The sequence below is a fragment of the Diorhabda sublineata genome, chromosome X (assembly GCF_026230105.1).
Source record: "Diorhabda sublineata isolate icDioSubl1.1 chromosome X, icDioSubl1.1, whole genome shotgun sequence".
NCBI lineage: Eukaryota > Metazoa > Arthropoda > Insecta > Coleoptera > Chrysomelidae > Diorhabda > Diorhabda sublineata.
The window spans coordinates 3,241,896-3,262,630 of NC_079485.1; the positions used below are offsets into that span (position 1 = coordinate 3,241,896).

Below are 20,735 nucleotides of genomic sequence, written 5' to 3' on the forward strand. Positions count from 1 at the left end.
TTTGAGTGAGCTATATAAGGAAAAAAGATTATTACCATAAATATGATTTCCTCAGCATAGAAGTAGTTCTTAAACTTCGTTTGTCAACAAACTAGTTTAACAATCAATAATCTCGAGTTATTAATTTGCTTTTTATAACAGTGTTGCTCATATCTTGAAGTTTTCACAAAGCTTCGATTAGATTTCTGAACCAAACATAAAAACATCAACTGTTTAAAATGAATGAAAGAATAAAGTTTTAGTTTAGAAAATAAATTGAATTTTCAAAATCTGTTGATAATACCCATACTTAAATAAATGTTTTCTGACACAAAACAACACTTTCAATTAGACTTCCAAGTTACCTTTAGTCTAAGACAATAACATAATTATCAAAACATTTACTAGATAGTTGAGAGTGTTGGTGTAGTTAACGGGGCATTAATTTAAAGATCCCACAACCAATATTGGTGACTAGTTGACTGTAAGCCCAGAAGGATAATATAAATTATAGATAAAAGTTATTGTTACAGTACAATTGGCTTCCTGAAACATGTAGTTCATTTGTTATCAATATGGAATATCTAAATTTATTAGATGAAACTGGATCAGAAATAACGTTAACTTGAATTACGTGTTAAGTCATACTAAGAAACAAGCCATCTTTTTTACACCTTATCAATTGAAATACAAAAATCGCCAAAAAGCTAATGATCAAAGAATAGCATATGTAAACAAGAAAATTAATCATTATGATACAGTAAATTATTAGTCGCAATTCAAATTTTTAATTTTTTTATCCAACAAATCTCTATATCAATAAAAAGAACAAATTTACTTCACTTTTTTGCATTTAAAAATAGAAGCAACACAGTAAATTTTGTGTATATATTTTATTTTATTTTTCATTTGGTGGTAGAAAAGTTTCGGTTTATTATATATTAAGATTTAGTTTTATGTAAATTGTAATATATTTTAATAATAAACGTATTTATTGAAAAATTAATTTTATTTGAAAAATTTGGGTACAAAAATACTTGATTATAAAATTTAGATATTTAATTTGCTAACTAATGGTACAAATATATCCAATATCTCAAATACACTTTTGAAGACCGTTATTTTCTACATGATACTTTCTTGTATTGATAAACTTATTGCCATGTAGTTAATGTGGTAGCATTACACTATTTTGCTGCATGTCCTACAAAAATAATTAGCTATAAACAAAATATATAGAAAACATTCTAAGATAAGGCAAAAATGATTCCAATAAGCACAAAATTTATTGCATATTGGCAGGGAGTTATGACAAAATATTGAAGTGAAAATTAAATTAAATATTTAGTTTTCGCTTAAAATAAATATTCTTGACAATCTGAAAAATTGATCATTGATTAAGAATATAACTAAACCAAATTGAAATTCTGACTCCAAAGTTTAGCAAATGCTTTTGATAATGTTCAATCAAGTAAAGAAAGTAATATATATAATATTCCAATTTTCAAATGATTAACTTATACCTGGAACATTGTGACCAATATCAAACAAACAAATTCATATGTTGGTTGAATGGGAATACTCTATTATATCTTTTGAATACATATATTTACATAATGCATATTAACATTAGTTGGTATATTTCAAAATATTGTACATTTGATATCATAAACAAAAGAATACCTTAAGTTCTGCAATAACTTCCTTCCAATTACTTCTATGTATTTCTGGCACTACAGCCAAAACAAGTTTTATAACTTTAGAAACATTTCCGGCAAATGTCTTCATAACTTCTGGAACAGACACTTTCTCCCCTGAATCTCTCCAACAGTCATAGTCAGTGACTAAAGCTATATTAGCATAACAAATAGCTGCCTCTTTAGCTAAAATTGCTTCAGGTACTTGTGTCATACCAATAATATCACCTCCCCAGAGTTTATACATTTTACTTTCAGCTTTAGTAGAATAACGTGGTCCTTCAATGGTTACAAGAGTACCTGTTCTTATTATAGGCATTCCAAGTTTATCTGCTACTTCTAAAATCAATTTCCTTGTCTTTGTACAATAAACAGGTTCCAAGGGAATATGACAAACCCCAATTGGATGTTCAGGTTCTCCATCATAAAATGTTTGCTGACGATTCGTTGTTCTATCTATCAAATTGTCAACTAAAGCCAATTCTCCCGGTTTATAGTGCTCTTGTAAAGAGCCTACAGCGGAAGTAGCTATGATATGAGTACAGCCTTCCTCTTTTAACGCCCAAATATTCGCACGATAATTTATATTACTTGGCATAAGATGATGTTTCCGACCATGTCGAGCTAATAGAACACACGGGACTCCATCTATTTCTCCTAATATCAAAGAATCTGAAGGATTTCCAAAAGGTGTTGAAACAAATTTTTCTTTACGATTTTTCAGAATATCTGGGTTATCAAACCCAGTACCTCCAATAATTCCTACCTAAAATGATTAAATATTTACCCAAAGCGATGATGTGAGCATAGATATAAATGAAAAACTTTCATGTTTTATACATCTCAGAAATATCAAAACAATAATTTGAATTACATTGATAATATACCCTTTTATTATGTATATTGCCTAACTACAAGTTATATTTTCTATAAACATTAACCAAAAATAAAAAGGCAATATTTGTTGAGAACAATTTATTATTCCATAAAATAATAACTTCAACCGTCTGAAATTGCGATAATATAATTAATCTTACCTTAACTGATGGTGTCATAGCTTAGGTTAATATGTAAAATCTTTGGGTTCAGCCAATTATGAAATAGAAATATTTTAAGAATCTAGTTAAATTAATATCTGAAATTAATGTAAACACCTTTATCAGTTTATCCTTGATATTTTATCACAAAATTATTAGTACCAGCACACCAATCAATCAATGTTCAGTAATTATGTCTAAAATATCTTTGAACGTACAATTTTTGTTTATTATTGATAAACAATTTAACAGAAAATAACTTCTAACGTTATTTTGCTATTTGAAAACTATTTTTTTAAATTATATGAAGCATAAACATAATTAGAATATAGACAAGTTATTAAAATAACTGTTTTTATGAACATCGTACGTTTAGTTACAACCAACATAATTGGCGATAGTAATATTTTACTCAAAATGCACAATCATGAAATATTGTAATATATACACTATCTCGGGTTTATTAATTTTGAAAAAAGGTCAACCGAAATTAAAAATATGGTAAAATTTTGATCAACTATAAGAAAAACACTGATAAGTGAAAATTGATATTTTTATTAATAAAACTGGCCAATATGGTAGATTCTAACCCAGAATAAAATAATTAGTTTGAGATTTCTACCATAGATAGTGAAAAATTCGACCATTTAACTTCCGCCAAAAATAATTTCAAGTCTATCATAGACACTTTTGCTCAATATGTTCGACAAACTCATAGTTAACTTCAAAAGTAAACTAGAGTAAATTTAACTTATCAAAAATATTTGTTACGGTTACCTCGCGAAATTTGGTAGTAAATATAGTATAACTTTCATTATATAATTTATATTTGAACTAGTTACCTATAGTTCATTATCATTCTGGTTAATCCAAACTTAGCTCATTTGAAAATGAGGGTATAAATAATATGAATTAATAAAAGTTTATTATGAAAGGTACATGAATTAATCTGTATTCATAGCTACGGCTTTGCGTCAAGTTCAGTACAATAACTGTACATATAGTGAATACTATAAATGAACAGCCTTAATAACTAAGGATCATCTAGTGAACCTCTAGAGTATTTACTTCACTATAATATACAAGTATAGAGAAATATTCCTCTTAATGATTAGGACTTTACATATATGTGTAATGAAGACTTTGAAATCAAGTACAAATGAAATCTTAAATTACATTTATTAAAAAACAAAACATACTTAGCATAAATCTGCTAAAAAATTTCAAGTAATCTATTTATAGGATTCAATAACTGCTGGACGGTCAGGAAACTCATTGTAGAACTCCAAAAGTCCAGCTGCTTTCCCCAAAATTATAGTTGCAGTAAAAACACCTATCCCCATGGCGAGATGGCCATTATACTTGCGTTGATTAGCATCATAATTGGTTTGCCAACTTCCATTAGGTTGAGGAAGATCGTTATAAGTGGTTTGAACAGAGTGTTCCCCATGATGGGCGTTTCTTCTAGTGCAATTTCTGATAGCTGGGCTAGTTAGTAACCTTCGAATATACATTTTAAATTAATATAACTAGTAATTCTTTACCAAAATATGATCAACTATTTTTGATGTATAGAATAATATTTCTATGGTTGGAAGCAGTGCTTGTCACTGATTGTCAAAAGTATGACAGATTATTTAACCTACATAACATAAATATACTATTCTAGCATTAATACAGGACCGTCTTAGTTTTAATTAACTTGTACGATGATATATTGGAATTTATATGTTTATTCAGTTACCTGAATTTGACCCATATAAAATAGTTTCTCTATATTTTCCTGTTATGATATCCATAAGTTACTAGATGAAACAAAAATGTTTTTCCTCTCGGGGACAAAATATAGAAGAAATATAAAGCTCTTGATAAATATAAAAATATGTTACATATTTATAAAATTATTATTATAATTTTCTTTTATATCTATCAACATTTCCACTATCAGTACTGGCAGAGAGAAAAAAAAATTGACAAGATTGGCTCCAAGAAGCAATATGTCTACGCATGTACAATGATATCCATGATTTTATTCGAAAGGCTAATTTATTTGCATAATTTCATACACCACATATCTATTTTCCTGAAATTAGAGTAATTTTTCTAGATATTTGATGACATGAAGAGCCTAAACGACCCTGTGCTGAAAAGTGAAAATTGTGTTGCATAGCCACTAGTAGTTAATTTCTCGAAACATATCTAAGTGCTTTTTGAATATTCGTATCCGAAATGTTTTATTTCTATGGTTCATAAGTGACATCTGAAATAGTTGTGTAAATAAGTCATCAAATAAATTGGAAAATACCAAAAAAAGTTTAATATAACCCCAACTAGAGCTTTTAGTGCTTTTAACTCATGATTTTTATACATTGGTTATTTAGTTTTATGAAGTAACAGTTTTTATACATTATATTTATACAAAAGTTCCAATTATACAAGAAACTAAAAAATGGCCGAGGAAACAAATCTACCCAATTCCGAAAATTTAAATACGAAAAATGGAAATTTTATTTGTGGAGTAGTTGAAGGTATGCTTACAATGTATTAATTACATAAAGATTTTTTATTCTTGATTTGTTTTGCATCATCTGAACGTTTATCTGTTTCATTACTATTTTAAAGGTCATTGATCTAATTTTTTCTTGAAATGTTTATGGACTAGATATTAAAAAATATATTCTTATTTCATTTTTAGGTTTTTATGGAAGACCATGGACAACAGAACAGAGGAAGGATCTCTTTCAAAAGTAAGTAATTAGTTCATTTTTGGTACATCAATGTAGTCAAGACACTTTTCTTTATTTTTTACCATTATTCCATTTGTTAACAATTTTTTTACCTTTATAGAATGAAAAAATGGAATATGAATTCATATGTATATGCACCAAAAGATGATTACAAACATCGTGCTTACTGGAGAGAACTGTACACAGTAGAAGAAGCAGAACATTTGACTAGCCTTATTCAAGCAGCAAAAGATCAAAATATTATTTTTTATTATGCATTGTCTCCTGGCTTGGATATAACCTACAGTAGTTCTAAAGAAGTGGCAGCTCTGAGAAGGAAACTGGAACAAGTGTCTCAATTTGGTTGTCATGCTTTTGCATTGTTGTTTGATGATATTGAACCAGAAATGTCAGAAGCTGATAAAGAAATATTCCAATCTTTTGCCCAAGCACAAGTATCAGTTACAAATGAATGTTTTCAACACTTAGGTCAACCCAAATTTTTACTTTGCCCAACTCAATATTGTTCTACTAGAGCTGTGCCTAACGTCACAAATTCAGAATATTTAAATACCTTAGGATCCAAATTAGCACCAGAAATAAACATAATGTGGACTGGTAAAAATGTATTAAATGTTTCTTTTTCTCCATAATACATTCAATATTTTCAGGACAAAAAGTAATATCTAGAATATTGACAAAAGAAAATATTCAGGAAGTAACAGAGGTATTGCGAAGACCTCCAGTTATTTGGGATAATCTACATGCTAATGATTATGACCAAAAAAGAGTATTTCTTGGTCCTTACTCTGGTAGATCTCCTGATCTTATTCCAAAATTACGAGGTGTTCTTACTAATCCTAATTGTGAATATGGGGCCAATTTTGTAGCTATACATACCTTAGCGCAATGGTCTAGATGTAATGTAGATGCTCAAAGGGATCCTTCCATACGTAAGATATTAATCTCTTCATATGTATATTTTGTTATGTATAACATCTATTTGATTAGATGTTTACGTTTTTAGTCTGAAATTTTATTAATGCAAGAATTATCTTTACTTATAATTTTGATAATAAAATCATCCATCAATTAAATTATACATGAAAATAATTTTTTCTATTTGTATGTAGATAAATTTTCTGCTATTCAATTCCAATTAATAGTATGTTGATAAACATGTTTCAAACTATTGGTGTCATATTTTTTCACATTATTTAGATGATACTGTGTCTGCTGATATAAAATTAGAGACTGAGACTGAAGATGGATTATCAGGCGAAGATGTACCATCAACACTATCTCCAAATATGTATCACCCGAGACAAGCTTTACGAAATGCAATAAAAGATTGGCTGCCTGAATTTGCTAAGCACAAGTCAGCTTGGGGTCCCATTACCAAACCTCAGCCTGCAGTTGCTGGTAATAAATTGATTATCTATATACTTTATTTGATTATATAAGTGATTAATTAAATATATATTTTTTTAATTAGTTGTTCCTGTGCCTATAATACCTTCAATAAACACTTGTATGAGTTTAACATCTACTAGTACCACCACATCGAGTAGCAATACAGCTATAGTAAATTCAAATCAATTACAAGCATTAGCTGAAGTGTGCAGTACAGTAAGTAACAAACAGAAACTGAAAAATATAAAATTAATCATGTAAATAACGTTTTCAGGTATCTTGTACTGATTCAATTGTTAGTGCAGTTCCAGGTCCTGTTATGAACTCTCTGGTATCAGAGACAAAAGTTATTTGTAATGAATCTATTCCTAATCCCATTACACCTGTTTCAATTCCTATTCCAATTGATACAACTGAATCTAAAACTGTCACTATACTCAGTGGTACCATAATAAAACCAGAAAAGGGAAAAGTGGACCATGAAACTACAGAAAACCCTGCTGATGGTACATACTTTTAATAATAACAAATATAGCAAAATCTTGATTGAAACTTAATTTGCTTGGATTTGAATTTTTAGAATTCGTTGCAACTGAATATAATAATTCATATGTAGTTGAACAAACTGTCTACAAATATTATAAGTATACATCAAAATTTGTAATATAAATTTTGAATTTAACTTTAAAAAAATTAGATCACTGTTGGAGTTCAAGATTGCATAAAAATGGTCCAAACATAAATTATGAAAAAAAAATAGTATCACATCATGAGATAAATTGTCAAATTTTATTTATATTCATAATAAACTATCTTTATAGTATGACCAATTCACACAATTGTATATAATTTCAATTTTCAGTCACAAATCTCAAAGATCCTAAGGATGAAAGTACTATGAACACAGATACTAGTTTAAGTAATGAGTCAAGCTTAAGTCCATCAGAACCAATGGATTGCAATAGCACCCCCAACATATCACCTGCACATGGAAACAAATGTACTAATGGCTCTAATGAAGATGTTGCGATGAGTGAGAATTCTGTGAGTATGTTTGGTGTTATCTTATGTACACAACTTTCATATTATTTTATTCCAGACTTTCAGTGGAAGCATGCAGGTAGATCCTAACCAAATGGTCATAGAAAATAATACTGAAAATGAAAGGTATGCCATCAAAAAATTCAACTTTACATAAAAATTACATTTAAAAAAGAAATTACTGAAGATTTTACCATCATTGATCTCTTGTTGTCAACTCTAAGCAAGAAATAAGAAGAAAAAATCTAATATTTAAAGGATTAAAGAAGACAGCGATGAAAAAATAACCAAATTATATATGCAGGTAATGATATTGTCAATGTGAAATGCATTGGAAAACCAAAAGAAGGGTTAGTAAGACAGAATTCGTTCAAATTGATTTGGGACAATAAGAAACTATAAATACTTGGACTAAGCTAGTAACTGACAGATGAAAAACAAGAAGAGAAAGGGAGAAATTAAAAAAAGGATTCAGAGACTACTTTGCTAATCAAACAATGGAAATTGATGGTAATAAAAATAGATGTAGACTAAATTATAATTTTCACTGACAAGAAACAAAGATTTAAAGTGGAAATATTAAAAAATAGGGAAATTATAAAAATTTATCACTAGTTAAATACTAAATGGAAAAATAAAAATGGGGAGGATATTTACAAAAAGAACTACCATAATTATAAAACTCATAGGAAATGAGAAGTGAAGAATTGTCGGGAATAATTATAGATAACTCAGAAAAATAATATATGACAAGTTGGAAACAAAATATGGAAAATTAATTTCCTAGATTGGATACCATTGCCGAATTAGCAACAATAGACAAGTTATCAAAGATTCAGACTATAGAGGCAAGAATGAAGAAATTTGATTTTAAGATAAAAACAGAGAAATTAAAAAATAGTTATTTGTGACTATAATGCTTAGGTAAGGCGCAAATTGGGACATGTATAGCACGTGCGAGGTAACGCAGCACAGCACGTAGTTTTGTAATCTACAAGAATGAATACATTTATGCAAATTGACGACACGCGTGAACTCATAGATGTGTCCTGCTGTAGTTAACACACACTGTGTCGCACGTGTGGCTGACTAGCAAGTCTCTCATTAATTTTTCTAAAAAAAATGGCAGAAGAAAAGTGAATAGAGGCGGTAAGGGAAACGATACAAAAAATGGTGATTATGATGACGAAATAATTAACAAAATCAGTATCACATATCACTCATTTTAGTTGTATATTGTCCACTGTTTATTTTCTTCAATAGAATAACTATATTAGGTGATTTAAAGTTCGTTCTCATCAAAAAATGAAACAACGTTTTCTCCTCAGCATAATCCAATTCTGATTCAGAACTCAAGTTCAATAACAACAATTGTTTTGTTTGAGTGTCAAAAATTTCAAGGCATGTTTTGATGCCGGCTAGTCGCGAACGGTCAATCAAATCCTAATCCCATCGTTTTCATATTGAAAACGTTTGTCTCAATATGTCTCTCGTGTCACGCTATCTCACACGTGCTATATGTGTCCCAATTTGCGCCTTGCTTTAAAGATTTTTCTCTTTGGTCATTACGTGAATATAGAATTTTTGTAAGTTATTTATTATTTGTTTGACGATGGGTACAGTCAACAGTTCCTTTACTATAGTTTCATCCATTTTTGTTCAATAATAAAATGATATTCAAATCTTATGTCTTCCTAAAATCTCATCAGAAAAAACTATTTCTGAGCAGTTTAATCACGAATTCATAATGTTGTTATTCTTATTAATTAATTAATCGAATGTCAAATAACTGCAAGTGAATTAAAAATCAAATTACTTGAAAAATCAACAGGTGTTTCTCAATAAACAACTTCAACCCATTTTGTATTTAAAGGGCATGCCAAAACTCACGGAAGTCAAAATTAATATTTTTCAACTAAAATGGAGAACAGTTCTGAAATCAATTAGTTTTTATATTAAACAGAAATGTTTGAATTCAAGTATTTTTATTTTTATTTTAGCAAAGAGTCAACGTTGACATATGAAGACTTAGCCTTACTTTGTGATCTATTTTATCTTCCATTTGAACATGGTGGACAGGCGTTACAACTATTACAAGAATTTAATTGGTTAAAGTCGAATGCACATTTAATTATAGTGGCCAATCAGAGGAAAGACAAATCAAGTCCAGAGGTAATAGTTTTTTTGTAGTTTCTTAGAATTTCCTTTGAGAGCCTTTTAATATCATTATTTGAGAGAAATAGTTTTAAAGTGAAACCTGGATAAGATTTCAATTTTTTATGTGCTATTTTGTAAAACTACAGTTTAACCAATTGTCAATCAAAATTTAAGCTATTCGCTATTGTTCTACATATATTTTGTTACCGAATTTAGTAAAAGTATATGTATGCTATTGAACAATCACATTTATAATGTATTCATATGCTGTGTAATCAATATAGAAGAAAGATATGTATCTAATATCTTCAAATTATATTTCACTCCAGGGACAAAATAACTTTTGTTTACTACACTCACAATATTAATCAATTTCTAATGTTCATATTTAAGATTAATCCAATAATACGTAATAATTCTAAATGCCAAAGGTCCATGAATGGTTTACTAGAGCTGAAAAGTTGAACGAGATGTCGCAAGCCATGACTAGATTGTTTGAACATATATCAAGCTGTAACAATCGAGAACTATTGTATGATTTATATGCTTATATATGGGATATGAGAGGTGTGATATCGTTGCTCAATTCATACATCAAATGGCTTGGTGAGTATGCATAAATATATGTATTGAATACAAAATTTGGTAAAATGTAGTTTATTGTAAGGAATTGTTAAGAATATATTTCCAATACTTTGTGAACAGTTTTGTGAAAAAACTCCTAATATCCTAAAATACAGCCAGATAAACTTAATTTTGATCCTTTTAAATGAAATTAACACTTTGATCTAAGAATATGTGGTAAAAAATACTGGTTTCCAATTGTCTGAAAATATTTTTATCATTTGGTGGAAACTCATTTTTGTAATCAAATAAATTTTTACTTCATAACGATTTGTTGAAACTAATTTTATAGTTCAGTTTCAAATCTTGAATTTTTACTATTGGATTTATTATATCCTTGAATTTTTATTGTAATACATTCCATAAAATTTAGGTATTTTTATTCTTCATCTTCAGTTTCTTAGTTTTGTCTGAAAGAATAATAACTGATTTAGGAGAAATGATTATCTTTGTATTCATACCTCAACTCTGGATAAATAAAATTAGTTCACTTTATAATTTTTAATTTTATGGTTAATATAACAAATGAAATATTACAATTCCTTATAATAATACTCTATGTAAATACATTGAGATGTTAGATTTAGAGCTTTCTACAGGTTTTTGAAAATTGTTAATTTACAATTTAAAATTCCAATAAAAAATGTTTTTGCTAATATTTGAGATTTTGAATCCCAATGTATCGAAACGTTTCTAACATCAGAAATGTCGTTTTGTGATCAAAATTTATTTTACAATAATATCAAGATTTATCAGTAAGAATCTAATAATTTTGTCAAAAAGTCTGTTTGCGTTCTAAGTATTTTAACCAGAAGCGTAATATTTTGTAACATTGTATATTGTGCAGAAAGCGTCTTTAATTTTCAGGAATCTTGAGTTTTTCTATGCGTCACAATTCGTTTTTATTTTGAGAAAAGGCTAAACGTTGACAGACTTTAGTTATGATTGAAATCGAACAATTTTGTAAAATATAATTTTGAAATTTTAATAATAACTTCTAGCGTTCATTAATCAAACTTGCGAAATGCTTGCTTCGTATTTAAAAGTGAATATTCTCTAAATAAATTAGTAACTTACTCAACTATCTATAGAAAAGGCAGACTATTTTTTTGAGCATTCATTTCTGGACATTTTCTATACCTCAAGTGACACCGGTAATAACTGTTCAATTACTGACATTTGTATCATTACCAATTTCGATATAAGAGTAGAGTCAAAATTCAACAGTACTACAATTTCATTAATTTGTTTAACACATCAGTTGAATTTCCTCTTTGTGCTTTTATTTTATCACTGTCTACTCATATGGTTTTCCATTTTCTTATTTAGTGATCTTTTAGTTTCCCTATCTACCTTACTAATATATTCGAAATTAGTTGTTATCACTGTATTTTAATAAAATCTTTCTTTATTGTTGGATAAGAGATGAAGTCTGAAGCAATAAATAATTCTATTTTTGGCAAAAATGTTAATTCTTTGTTTTTAACAGTTGATTAAACTATGGATTTAACCAAGTTTTAGTGTTTGCTTGGTTTTAAATAAAATTAAATGTAGATACCGGGTTTTTTAAAATTACATTAAAAGCAAATAGATGTTTTGCAAGTTTGACTGAAGTGAACTTTCAGTTGAAACGCTGATAAGACTTAGATCGAGCCATATTAACATGTTTTTTTTTCGTCTTAAGCTGGCGGTCATTTTCCTCCATCGATGCCATCGTATACCCAGGGAACCTACACATGTATGCATCTTCCAAGAAATTTAGTATATCGAGATGTTTATTCATATTTCTTTGTATTTTCTCGAGCATTTTGCGTAAATTTTAATTAATGCGTTCATTTTAATTTTACATAATGTGCATAACATCATTTTTCATTGTTATTATTGCGTAATTTATTATAATAAATAATAAGGTAATATGAGTAATAACAATCAATTATATAGATATTAGAAATAACACATAACTACCTTAGATCTCTGAAGTAGAGAAGGCTGTTGAAACTTGGATCAAATATAAAAGAACATATAAAACAAGAATCTTTTGAGCACTATCCAGGAACAAATAAAACCACTTTTAATTTTTCACAGCTGGAAAGCTGTTACACTAATCCTGTTTGTCCTTTTTTAGAAAGTTCAAATGCTCAAAACAATATCAATAATTAAACTATACAAACTGTGAACCGATATTATTGTTTAGCATTTCAAAGATATTGGCACTTTTAAATTTTATAGCATTGTATTTGAAAGTTCTCATAGAAAAACATCAACAGAGCTACTCATTATATAAACAAGAACTCAGTAGCTTATGCCGGTGAAAAAACAAACTTTTGTCGCCCAGGAAGAGCCATGGAAATTTATTTTTTCTTGTTGTTAGACAGTGACTTCAAATTTAACTGAGTTAAGTCAAAAATAATCCAGCAATGGTTAGAAGAATCTTTGTGGTCCTTAATATTTAATTTCTTATCAAACTAATGTATAAATAATATTCTATTAAAGTACAAGTGGTAAAATCGACGCCTCTTCTTACAATAGTTCATTGTGTAAATGCATCAACTTTAAACTCTAGAGATCTTCGTAGGTAGCCTAACCTTTAGTATTAATTTGGATTGTTTCTTTTTTTCATATTTCTAACATTTACTATTTCTTCACTTATTTGCTTCGGGTAAGAAATGCACATTAACTTGCGTAACATGCAAAAAAGCGCTGCGCTGTTGATACATTCTGTTCACACATATTATTGTTATTATTTGATGTAGGGTTTTCGAAAGGATGGAAAGAGACGTTTATGAGTGGCGACCAAGAACCATGGGTGTTCAGAGGTGGACTTACTGCCGATCTACAGGTAATAGTCACTATTATTCTTACTCAAAATAAAAAAACTATAATCGTAGAAATTTTATATGTATGTACATTTATAATAAGAATATTTTTCTCACCATAATCAGCATTAATTAAGTATATATGTTAAGTAACCCAACTTATTAACAATATCGGGAAACTGTGATAGAATCATGAACCCATTTTACTAATTTTTGCGAAAAATTCTTAGAAAAATATATCGTGTATAAAGTAGCTCATTACTCATTCATTAATCTGCCATATATAATACGAGGATATATTGAAAAATTCTTAGCCTACTATACAACCAAACAAAATTACAATGTCAAAATATTTTATTAACGTCTCTAGACCTTTCAAAAAAATGTTTCTTCTTGCTCTGCAAACCAGATCTCCACAGCTTTTATTACCTCCTCGTTGGAAGAAAATTTACGACTTATTAAACTTTTTTTCAGTTGAGGAAAGAGATGATAGTCGGACGGAGCCAAATCTGGTGAATAAGGGGGGTGTTCTAGTAATTCAAACCCTAAATCACGAATTTTTTGTATGACAACATGAGATTTGAGTCCAGGGGCGTTTTTCTGCAAAAACAAAACACCTTTGGATAGCACATCCGCGTATTTTCTCTTTAATTTTTTCACGTAGAGTGGTCATTAATCTCGAATAGTAATCTCCAGTTATTGTTCTACCCTTATCCAAAGAACCAGAGTGTCGCCATTCCATCGATTGTTGCTTTGTTTCTGAATCGTAGAAACGTACCCCAAGTCTCATCCATTTTCACAATTTCGGTGGACATCTTTTCTTTTAATTTATTGCGTAACTCTGGTTTACTTTTTTGATGTCAAACTTTACACTGACACTTCTAATAAGTTATTGTTGGTTGCCATGGTAACGCAATATTTTGTTTATGCATGAAACTAGATATCAATATATCCTCGTACTTATGATAATAGTTTCAGAACGATGTCCTCTGCTTTTATTGAATGATGAAATGCTTTATTAAAAATGTTTTCAGAACCTACGAGTGAATATTTAACATGTGACTGGAAGGCAATTTTTCATCATTTTCATTTATATGATAAATTCTATCAATTTTAATGTTTTGTTGAATATTTTTCCCTAATATGAATTGGCCTCAGTGTATAGTTCTGGCTTAATTCTTTATAATAATAATTTTCTAATAACCTTAGTATTATTTTAACCAATTTTCTTCAAAAAGACTTTGATTTATTAGTTTATAATAATTAATGATATTTGAATTTCTTTATTAAATATTTTGTTTCAGCGTCTAATTCCTGTTGATTCCGGGAACGATCTCTTTATATATAAAGTACCCGAAATGCCCACCAATCGAGTGTTCACTATTCGACCATACCTGCCTGCCGATGAAGAAATCGTGTATAATGTTTGCACAAAAACGTGTAAAGATGGTCTCGAAGATCCAATACCTTATCCTGATAAACTTCGTCACCTTCATGCTGATAGAATAGTAGGACCTTACGTAACTCTCCATCCAGAATTTTGTTTTGTTATAGAAGACGATTTGGGAATTGTAGGATATGCTTGTGCTGCTCCAGACTATAAGAAATTTAGGATAAAACAGGAGTTAGCTTGGATACCAGATATGTGTGAAAAATATCCAATGGATTGTGGTAAAGATCTTCATAAATTTGCACAGGTAATTTTTTTAACTGTAGATATTCTCTGTTGAAATTTTTTAAAATTAAACAATTTTAGGAATCCATTGCATACTTTCATAATTTCAAGGATGAAATTTATGTTAACAGCCCTACACATCCCTCCAGTATGATTTGTAGTTTATTACCTTCCGTTTTAGACCAGTCTGTAAGTAAAAGATTGGTTACTTGCATATTAGCAGCGTTAAGGGCAAATGGTTAGTATTGACATTAGATTAGGAATATATAGTTTTTACTATTCCCTTTTATAAACTGTTACTTTATTTAAAATATTTTACTGTAAACTATAAATGAAATAAAAATATTTTATTATACAATACTGGATATAAATGTGTTACAAATTGAAAGACCTCAGGTATTGCTCTGCATTTTTGGTTCAAACCATATATTCAATTTCAATAATTATGTAGATTTTCATGAAAATAAAAGTTCTTCAATATTGTGGTGAGTAGAGGATTATATTGAGATTATTATGGTAAAATAAAGCATGTATGCAAATTTTTGTGGTTTCAAATGTATACAACTAACTGTGTTATTGAGAGAAGTGAAGGAGAATAAATGGGGTTATCAAGGTTTAACTACTAGTGTCAGTTTTATTCTTCCGGCTGGGAGCTATACTAGACTCTGATTTGAGGAGAAAAAGTAACAAAAAGATATTCGCAACAATAGAAATAGGAAAATAATGTGCTAGTTTGAAATACATGATCTGGTGTTCTAAAAATACGATAGTAAACCAGTTAATTTATGCCATGATATTAAGGTAAATAAGTAGAATATGAAGAATAAGCTGATTCAACATGATAAATTATATTAAAACAATATATAATTTATCCTATAAATTCCCCTGGTAAATGTCATTTAATAATCGACAAAATTTGATAGAATGAGATATACTTCTGACAATAAAAAATGCTATTGAAATGATTCCAGCAATTTTTTTCTATTTTAGGGTCTTTTGGAGTTCATGTTATAATTAACTCATCAGACAGTTATACACACGCATTTTATGGGAAATTGGGATTCGTGGAAAATACCCAAGAATCTATTAAAGGAAAAATTGTGATGGGACGTACATTTTAAACGTTATTGAACTGATGCAACAGTCTTTATATCACTTTATTTCAATTTATATATGACTTTATATTATATTCTATACATATTAAATTAGTTTATTGTCAGTATTACATGCTGTCAATAATTTTTGACGTATTGTGTAATATGTGTATTTTGTTAGTAAAACTGATTTTAGAGCCTCATACCATTTCTGCTTTACCATAAGTTCATTAATAGTTATTTATTATAAATAGAACATAATATGTATTATTATTATGAATTTTTATTAAGCTCCGCCTGTTTGCATTGAGATTTTTAAAATATATGCTTAATTTTATTACAAATAGTGCCTGTATCTATATAAATATTAAAATTGAAAACATGTTGCAAGACATATTTTTTATTATTGTTAATTTTTAATGTACTAGGTGATTCAAAGCAAGTACTAATTTTCTAATCTTCCTGAAATAGATGGCTGAAATTTATTTATAATTATATACACCAATCTGATTATTTATACACATATTGCACCATACAGTATTTATATTATGAGATTCCGATCAATTTTTATCTAACAGCTTTCAATTTCTTTTTTCCTTATATTCACTATGTGATTTAAAAACGCTTTGAAAAAAATTATTTATTCAATTTTCATAATACTGTACATTAAGTTAATTTAGTAAATTATTGAACATATCATTTAGGTATTATTTATTATCCCATACTCAAAATTTATCTTCGTAGGATAAGCAACTTCAAAGTGACATAATCAAAGAGTTTTCTCGTTAATGGATTTAAGTTCCATTAATTTCTTCTGAATATCCATGATCTGAAATAAAACAGTTTAATTCAATTGTTATAAAAATAGATGAAAAGTGGAAATTATTTTTGAAACCCCAAATTTAATAAAAAATATGAGAAATATAAGCAGGTTTCAGAAAAAATAGATCTTTTGCATATCAGAATTTTTGGCTTAAAAAAATAGTAACCACTGTGAATTTGACCTCGACATATCTTCAAAAGTATATTAATAAAAGAATAGGAGCAGTTAGCTAGAAGACAGCATTTAATCATTCTATTCATCTACCTATTGGGTAGAAATGGTAACATAGTTTAGATAAAATATGAGAAATACAAGAAAAAAAAACATGTATGTATTTGTATATAGTTTATTTTTATGGATCCAAAACACATTTACCATTTTTATTTGCTTTTCAGCTTGTTCAGCTCCAGATCCTGGTGTCACTGGATCAAATGAAACTTTCATGTCTTTTAATTGTTCCATTAAGTTTGTTATCATCATTTGAATATCTACTGGAGAATAGTGAACAACAGGTTCACTACTGACATAACTTTCTTCATCAAACTTCTTTGCAAGTTCTTCTCGAGATAACGTCTTGGCATAACGCTGGTCTGTACCATAAGGAGCTTGTGGGATACCTTCCAGGAATGGTTTTGGGTGTATTTTTGCTTCAGATTTCATTTTTAAACGCCAAGTAGTGATTGCTTGAAGATTTCTAATTAAAAAAATATTCTTTTATTTAATTTTTGAAACTTTTAATTCTCCCTATATTTACTAAAAGGAAAAAGAGAAAAACGAGACATTCTGATATTTTTGAGTTGTTGGAAATGTAAAGGGTTGTTAATAATAAAATAATAGTTCATATATATGGATCAAAAGCAACAGTTACAGTTTTGTAAATCAATTATTTATTAATAAAAAGAAAATATATAATTATTGAAATAATAAATTATATAAAATACAAATTAACAAATACTGAATAATTTTTACCAATGATCGTAAACTAAAAGCAATAACAAGAACATAAGACTCTTTGAATGAAACTATTTTTAAATGCTTCACAGAAGATTTTAAAATCAGAATCTAGGTACTTAAGTGGTAGTCAAATAAATATTGTTTTCACCAGCTATAAAAATGATTCAAGATAATAATGCTATCACAAAGTGTTACTAGGTAAGTAGTAAAAATTTTTTTAAAGGCTGGTCCGCCCTCTTTACCCTCAAGATCTTTTTGGGAGGTAGAGTGTAATCTTATTGTTCATCATTTTTGATTCTCAATACAATGCTTTTTTATTTTTTTTTTCTACAACTCTTTCTACTTCAAAAACCTGGATCTTGTTGCCCATTAACGTAGTAGAAGGGCAAATTATGTTCTGCAATTTGGCTGAAAATCTAGGATAAGGGGTTTTCGGGGATGAGAAAACCAATGGCGATATCAGTTTCACCATAGGACTACAATTACATGGTTAAAAAAATAAAAACCCCAAAAATTTTGGTTTTTGTCTTCTGAAAAATAGTAAATTACTTACGATGCCGACAAAATTTTGAATATGGTGTTATAAGGTGATGAGAATTCTCTTATCATAATCAATTTTGACCAAAATTTTTTTTCTCATGCTTTACTTGAAGAATTTTCAGAAAATATTTTTCTCCCTCTTAACTATGACAATTTTGGCAAACTAACTTCAAAACTCGTATAAAAATATGAGGTGTTCTATTTTTTTCAATACAATATATAATATTATGTTTTGTATCCTCTATCAATTATATTGAAGCAGTGAAATTATTATTCAGGCATTAATTATTAATATGCCACACTTAACGGTAATATATAGGGCTCTGAGTGATAAAGGTTCCATTTGAATATACTTTATATTTGTTTAATACCTACCTTTCTTGTTGTATTATTCTCTCTTGATCGGTTAATAAATTTCTCAATTCTTTTAACCATCCTTCTTTGAGGTTATTAAATTTCTTACTGTCGCCATCCTTTAAGGTCTTATTGAAATAAGATTTCAAATATAATGTAGATCCAGTTCGGCTAACTTTATGGATTATTTTAACTTTTTCTGGATCTTTTTTATCTTTAGAACGATTAGGTGATAATAGTTGCTTTACTTTTAGATCTGGGTTATAAGTTTGTTCATCTGAGATTGTTTTCTTGATTTCATCCATACTTTTTCTCGCTTCGTTGTACATTTTGGAAGAACTGGGATAATGTTTATCAAGATTTCCACTTTCTATATTGGTTACCTAAGGTGATAAAAGAAATTGTGAACATTAACTTGTAGAGTTCTATGAATCCTTTTTAATAAAATATCAATTATTTAAACTAGAATGAAGAATAATCCTAAAAAGGTTTACTTTTTGACAAGTGGAAAGGTTTTAATGAATGAATGAATTTAATTTGATTTTAGCCATGAAGAAATAAACAGTCATTGAGAAGTCTCATTTTACTTCTATGAACTAAACTGTATAGTCATAGTTTTGGACAACATAACAATGATAGAGTAAACTAATTGTTGTAAAGTTTTACATAAAACTTAGAAAAATTTATCGTTAAATTATAATAATCAAAATTTAAAGCAATGATGATGATAGTAATTAGTGAAATTAATTATAGTTCGTTACCCTTATGACTCTCTCTGTGTCCTGGATATCTCCGTCTGAAATTGAGCTTTCTTCTCCAGATTCATTTTTTATGTGTGTAATTTCATACTGCTCCCTTAAAAAATCCTTTATGATTTCTGTACCAGCTGCTAGTATTGCTCTCACTGGGTATACCAGAGGATTTTCAGTAATATGGAGACCTTTCAAACTTTTAACTGTTCCTAAATACAAACAACGATTTCAAAAACCTTGTACATATTAGTCAAAGATACAAAGAAAATCTGAAAAAATTCATAGCGAATGAGAGGGATATTTTTAATAACTATAATAATGTTAGGTTCGACTTAATCATTTTGACTAGAATATGTATCTATATTGTGAGTAATAGACGTTTTAAAGTTTAAAGAGGAATAGGTACTGGAATTAAAAAAATTGTAACATAGTTTGACATATTAACTGGAGCTTAAAGTGTGACTTACCCAGTTCATTGGGAAGTTTGTGCAAATTATTATTTGTGAGTAATATATTTTCCAAACATTTATGAAATGCAATACTGAGGGGAATAGATTCTAACATGTTATTTCTCAGATCCAGCCATTTCAAACCCGGCAGCTTCCAGAATATATCATCCGGCAATGTTGTTATAAAATTTCCTTCCAAGAAAAGCATTTTTAAATTGATCATCTTTAAAATATTTGGAGGCACTGTTATTAATTTTTCTTTGGAGCGATCGCATATAACATCCAACTCATACATTATTGTATATTTTAATAAAAAAACCAAATTTTAAATTTGAATAACACTGTAAAAACTCGTAAGTGTGATTGACAGTTTTGGTACTGCCAAATTGTTTATTTCCATAGTAACGTACACTTGTATAGCATGTCTGATTTGTTACGATAATTAAAATCGATTTTACGCATTCGTTATCGCTATCCTGTCAGTCGATTTTTTTGCGCGAGATTTTCTCAGAGGGAGTAAGAAGTTAGAGTTAGCAAAATAATATAACAGAAATGACTAATAAAGTAATAATCTGAACTATTATTATTGTTCGTGAATTGACAA

General features: G+C 28.6%; 3 protein-coding genes across 4 annotated transcripts; 1 reads left to right on the forward strand and 2 right to left on the reverse strand.

Annotated features, from left to right (window-relative positions):
• Nucleotides 1–969: 969 nt before the first annotated feature.
• On the reverse strand, nt 970–3,131 carry LOC130451783 (S-methyl-5'-thioadenosine phosphorylase). Its single transcript, XM_056791027.1, has 3 exons — nt 2,714–3,131; nt 1,663–2,442; nt 970–1,183 (listed from the first exon to the last, which is right to left on the reverse strand). Exons 1-3 carry the CDS (start codon nt 2,729–2,731, stop codon nt 1,148–1,150), a joined length of 834 nt encoding a protein of 277 aa, XP_056647005.1. The 5' UTR covers nt 2,732–3,131; the 3' UTR covers nt 970–1,147.
• Nucleotides 3,132–4,955: 1,824 nt separating this feature from the next.
• On the forward strand, nt 4,956–16,955 carry LOC130451781 (protein O-GlcNAcase). 2 transcript variants are annotated; one of them, XM_056791023.1, is made up of 16 exons: nt 4,956–5,241; nt 5,409–5,460; nt 5,561–6,057; nt 6,111–6,392; nt 6,661–6,861; nt 6,935–7,068; nt 7,127–7,358; nt 7,715–7,896; nt 7,952–8,019; nt 9,894–10,065; nt 10,482–10,656; nt 12,359–12,412; nt 13,428–13,513; nt 14,795–15,187; nt 15,247–15,403; nt 16,156–16,955. In XM_056791023.1, exons 1-16 carry the CDS (start codon nt 5,163–5,165, stop codon nt 16,284–16,286), a joined length of 2,895 nt encoding a protein of 964 aa, XP_056647001.1. In that variant the 5' UTR covers nt 4,956–5,162; the 3' UTR covers nt 16,287–16,955. The 2 variants fall into 2 exon arrangements, with proteins under 2 accessions (XP_056647001.1, XP_056647002.1); XM_056791024.1 differs by lacking the exon at nt 12,359–12,412.
• On the reverse strand, nt 16,885–20,613 carry LOC130451782 (leucine-rich repeat-containing protein 27-like). Its single transcript, XM_056791025.1, has 5 exons — nt 20,150–20,613; nt 19,692–19,891; nt 18,952–19,313; nt 17,458–17,776; nt 16,885–17,088 (listed from the first exon to the last, which is right to left on the reverse strand). The coding sequence occupies exons 1-5, from the start codon at nt 20,424–20,426 to the stop codon at nt 17,029–17,031; spliced, it is 1,218 nt and encodes a 405-aa protein (XP_056647003.1). The 5' UTR covers nt 20,427–20,613; the 3' UTR covers nt 16,885–17,028.
• Nucleotides 20,614–20,735: the final 122 nt, after the last annotated feature.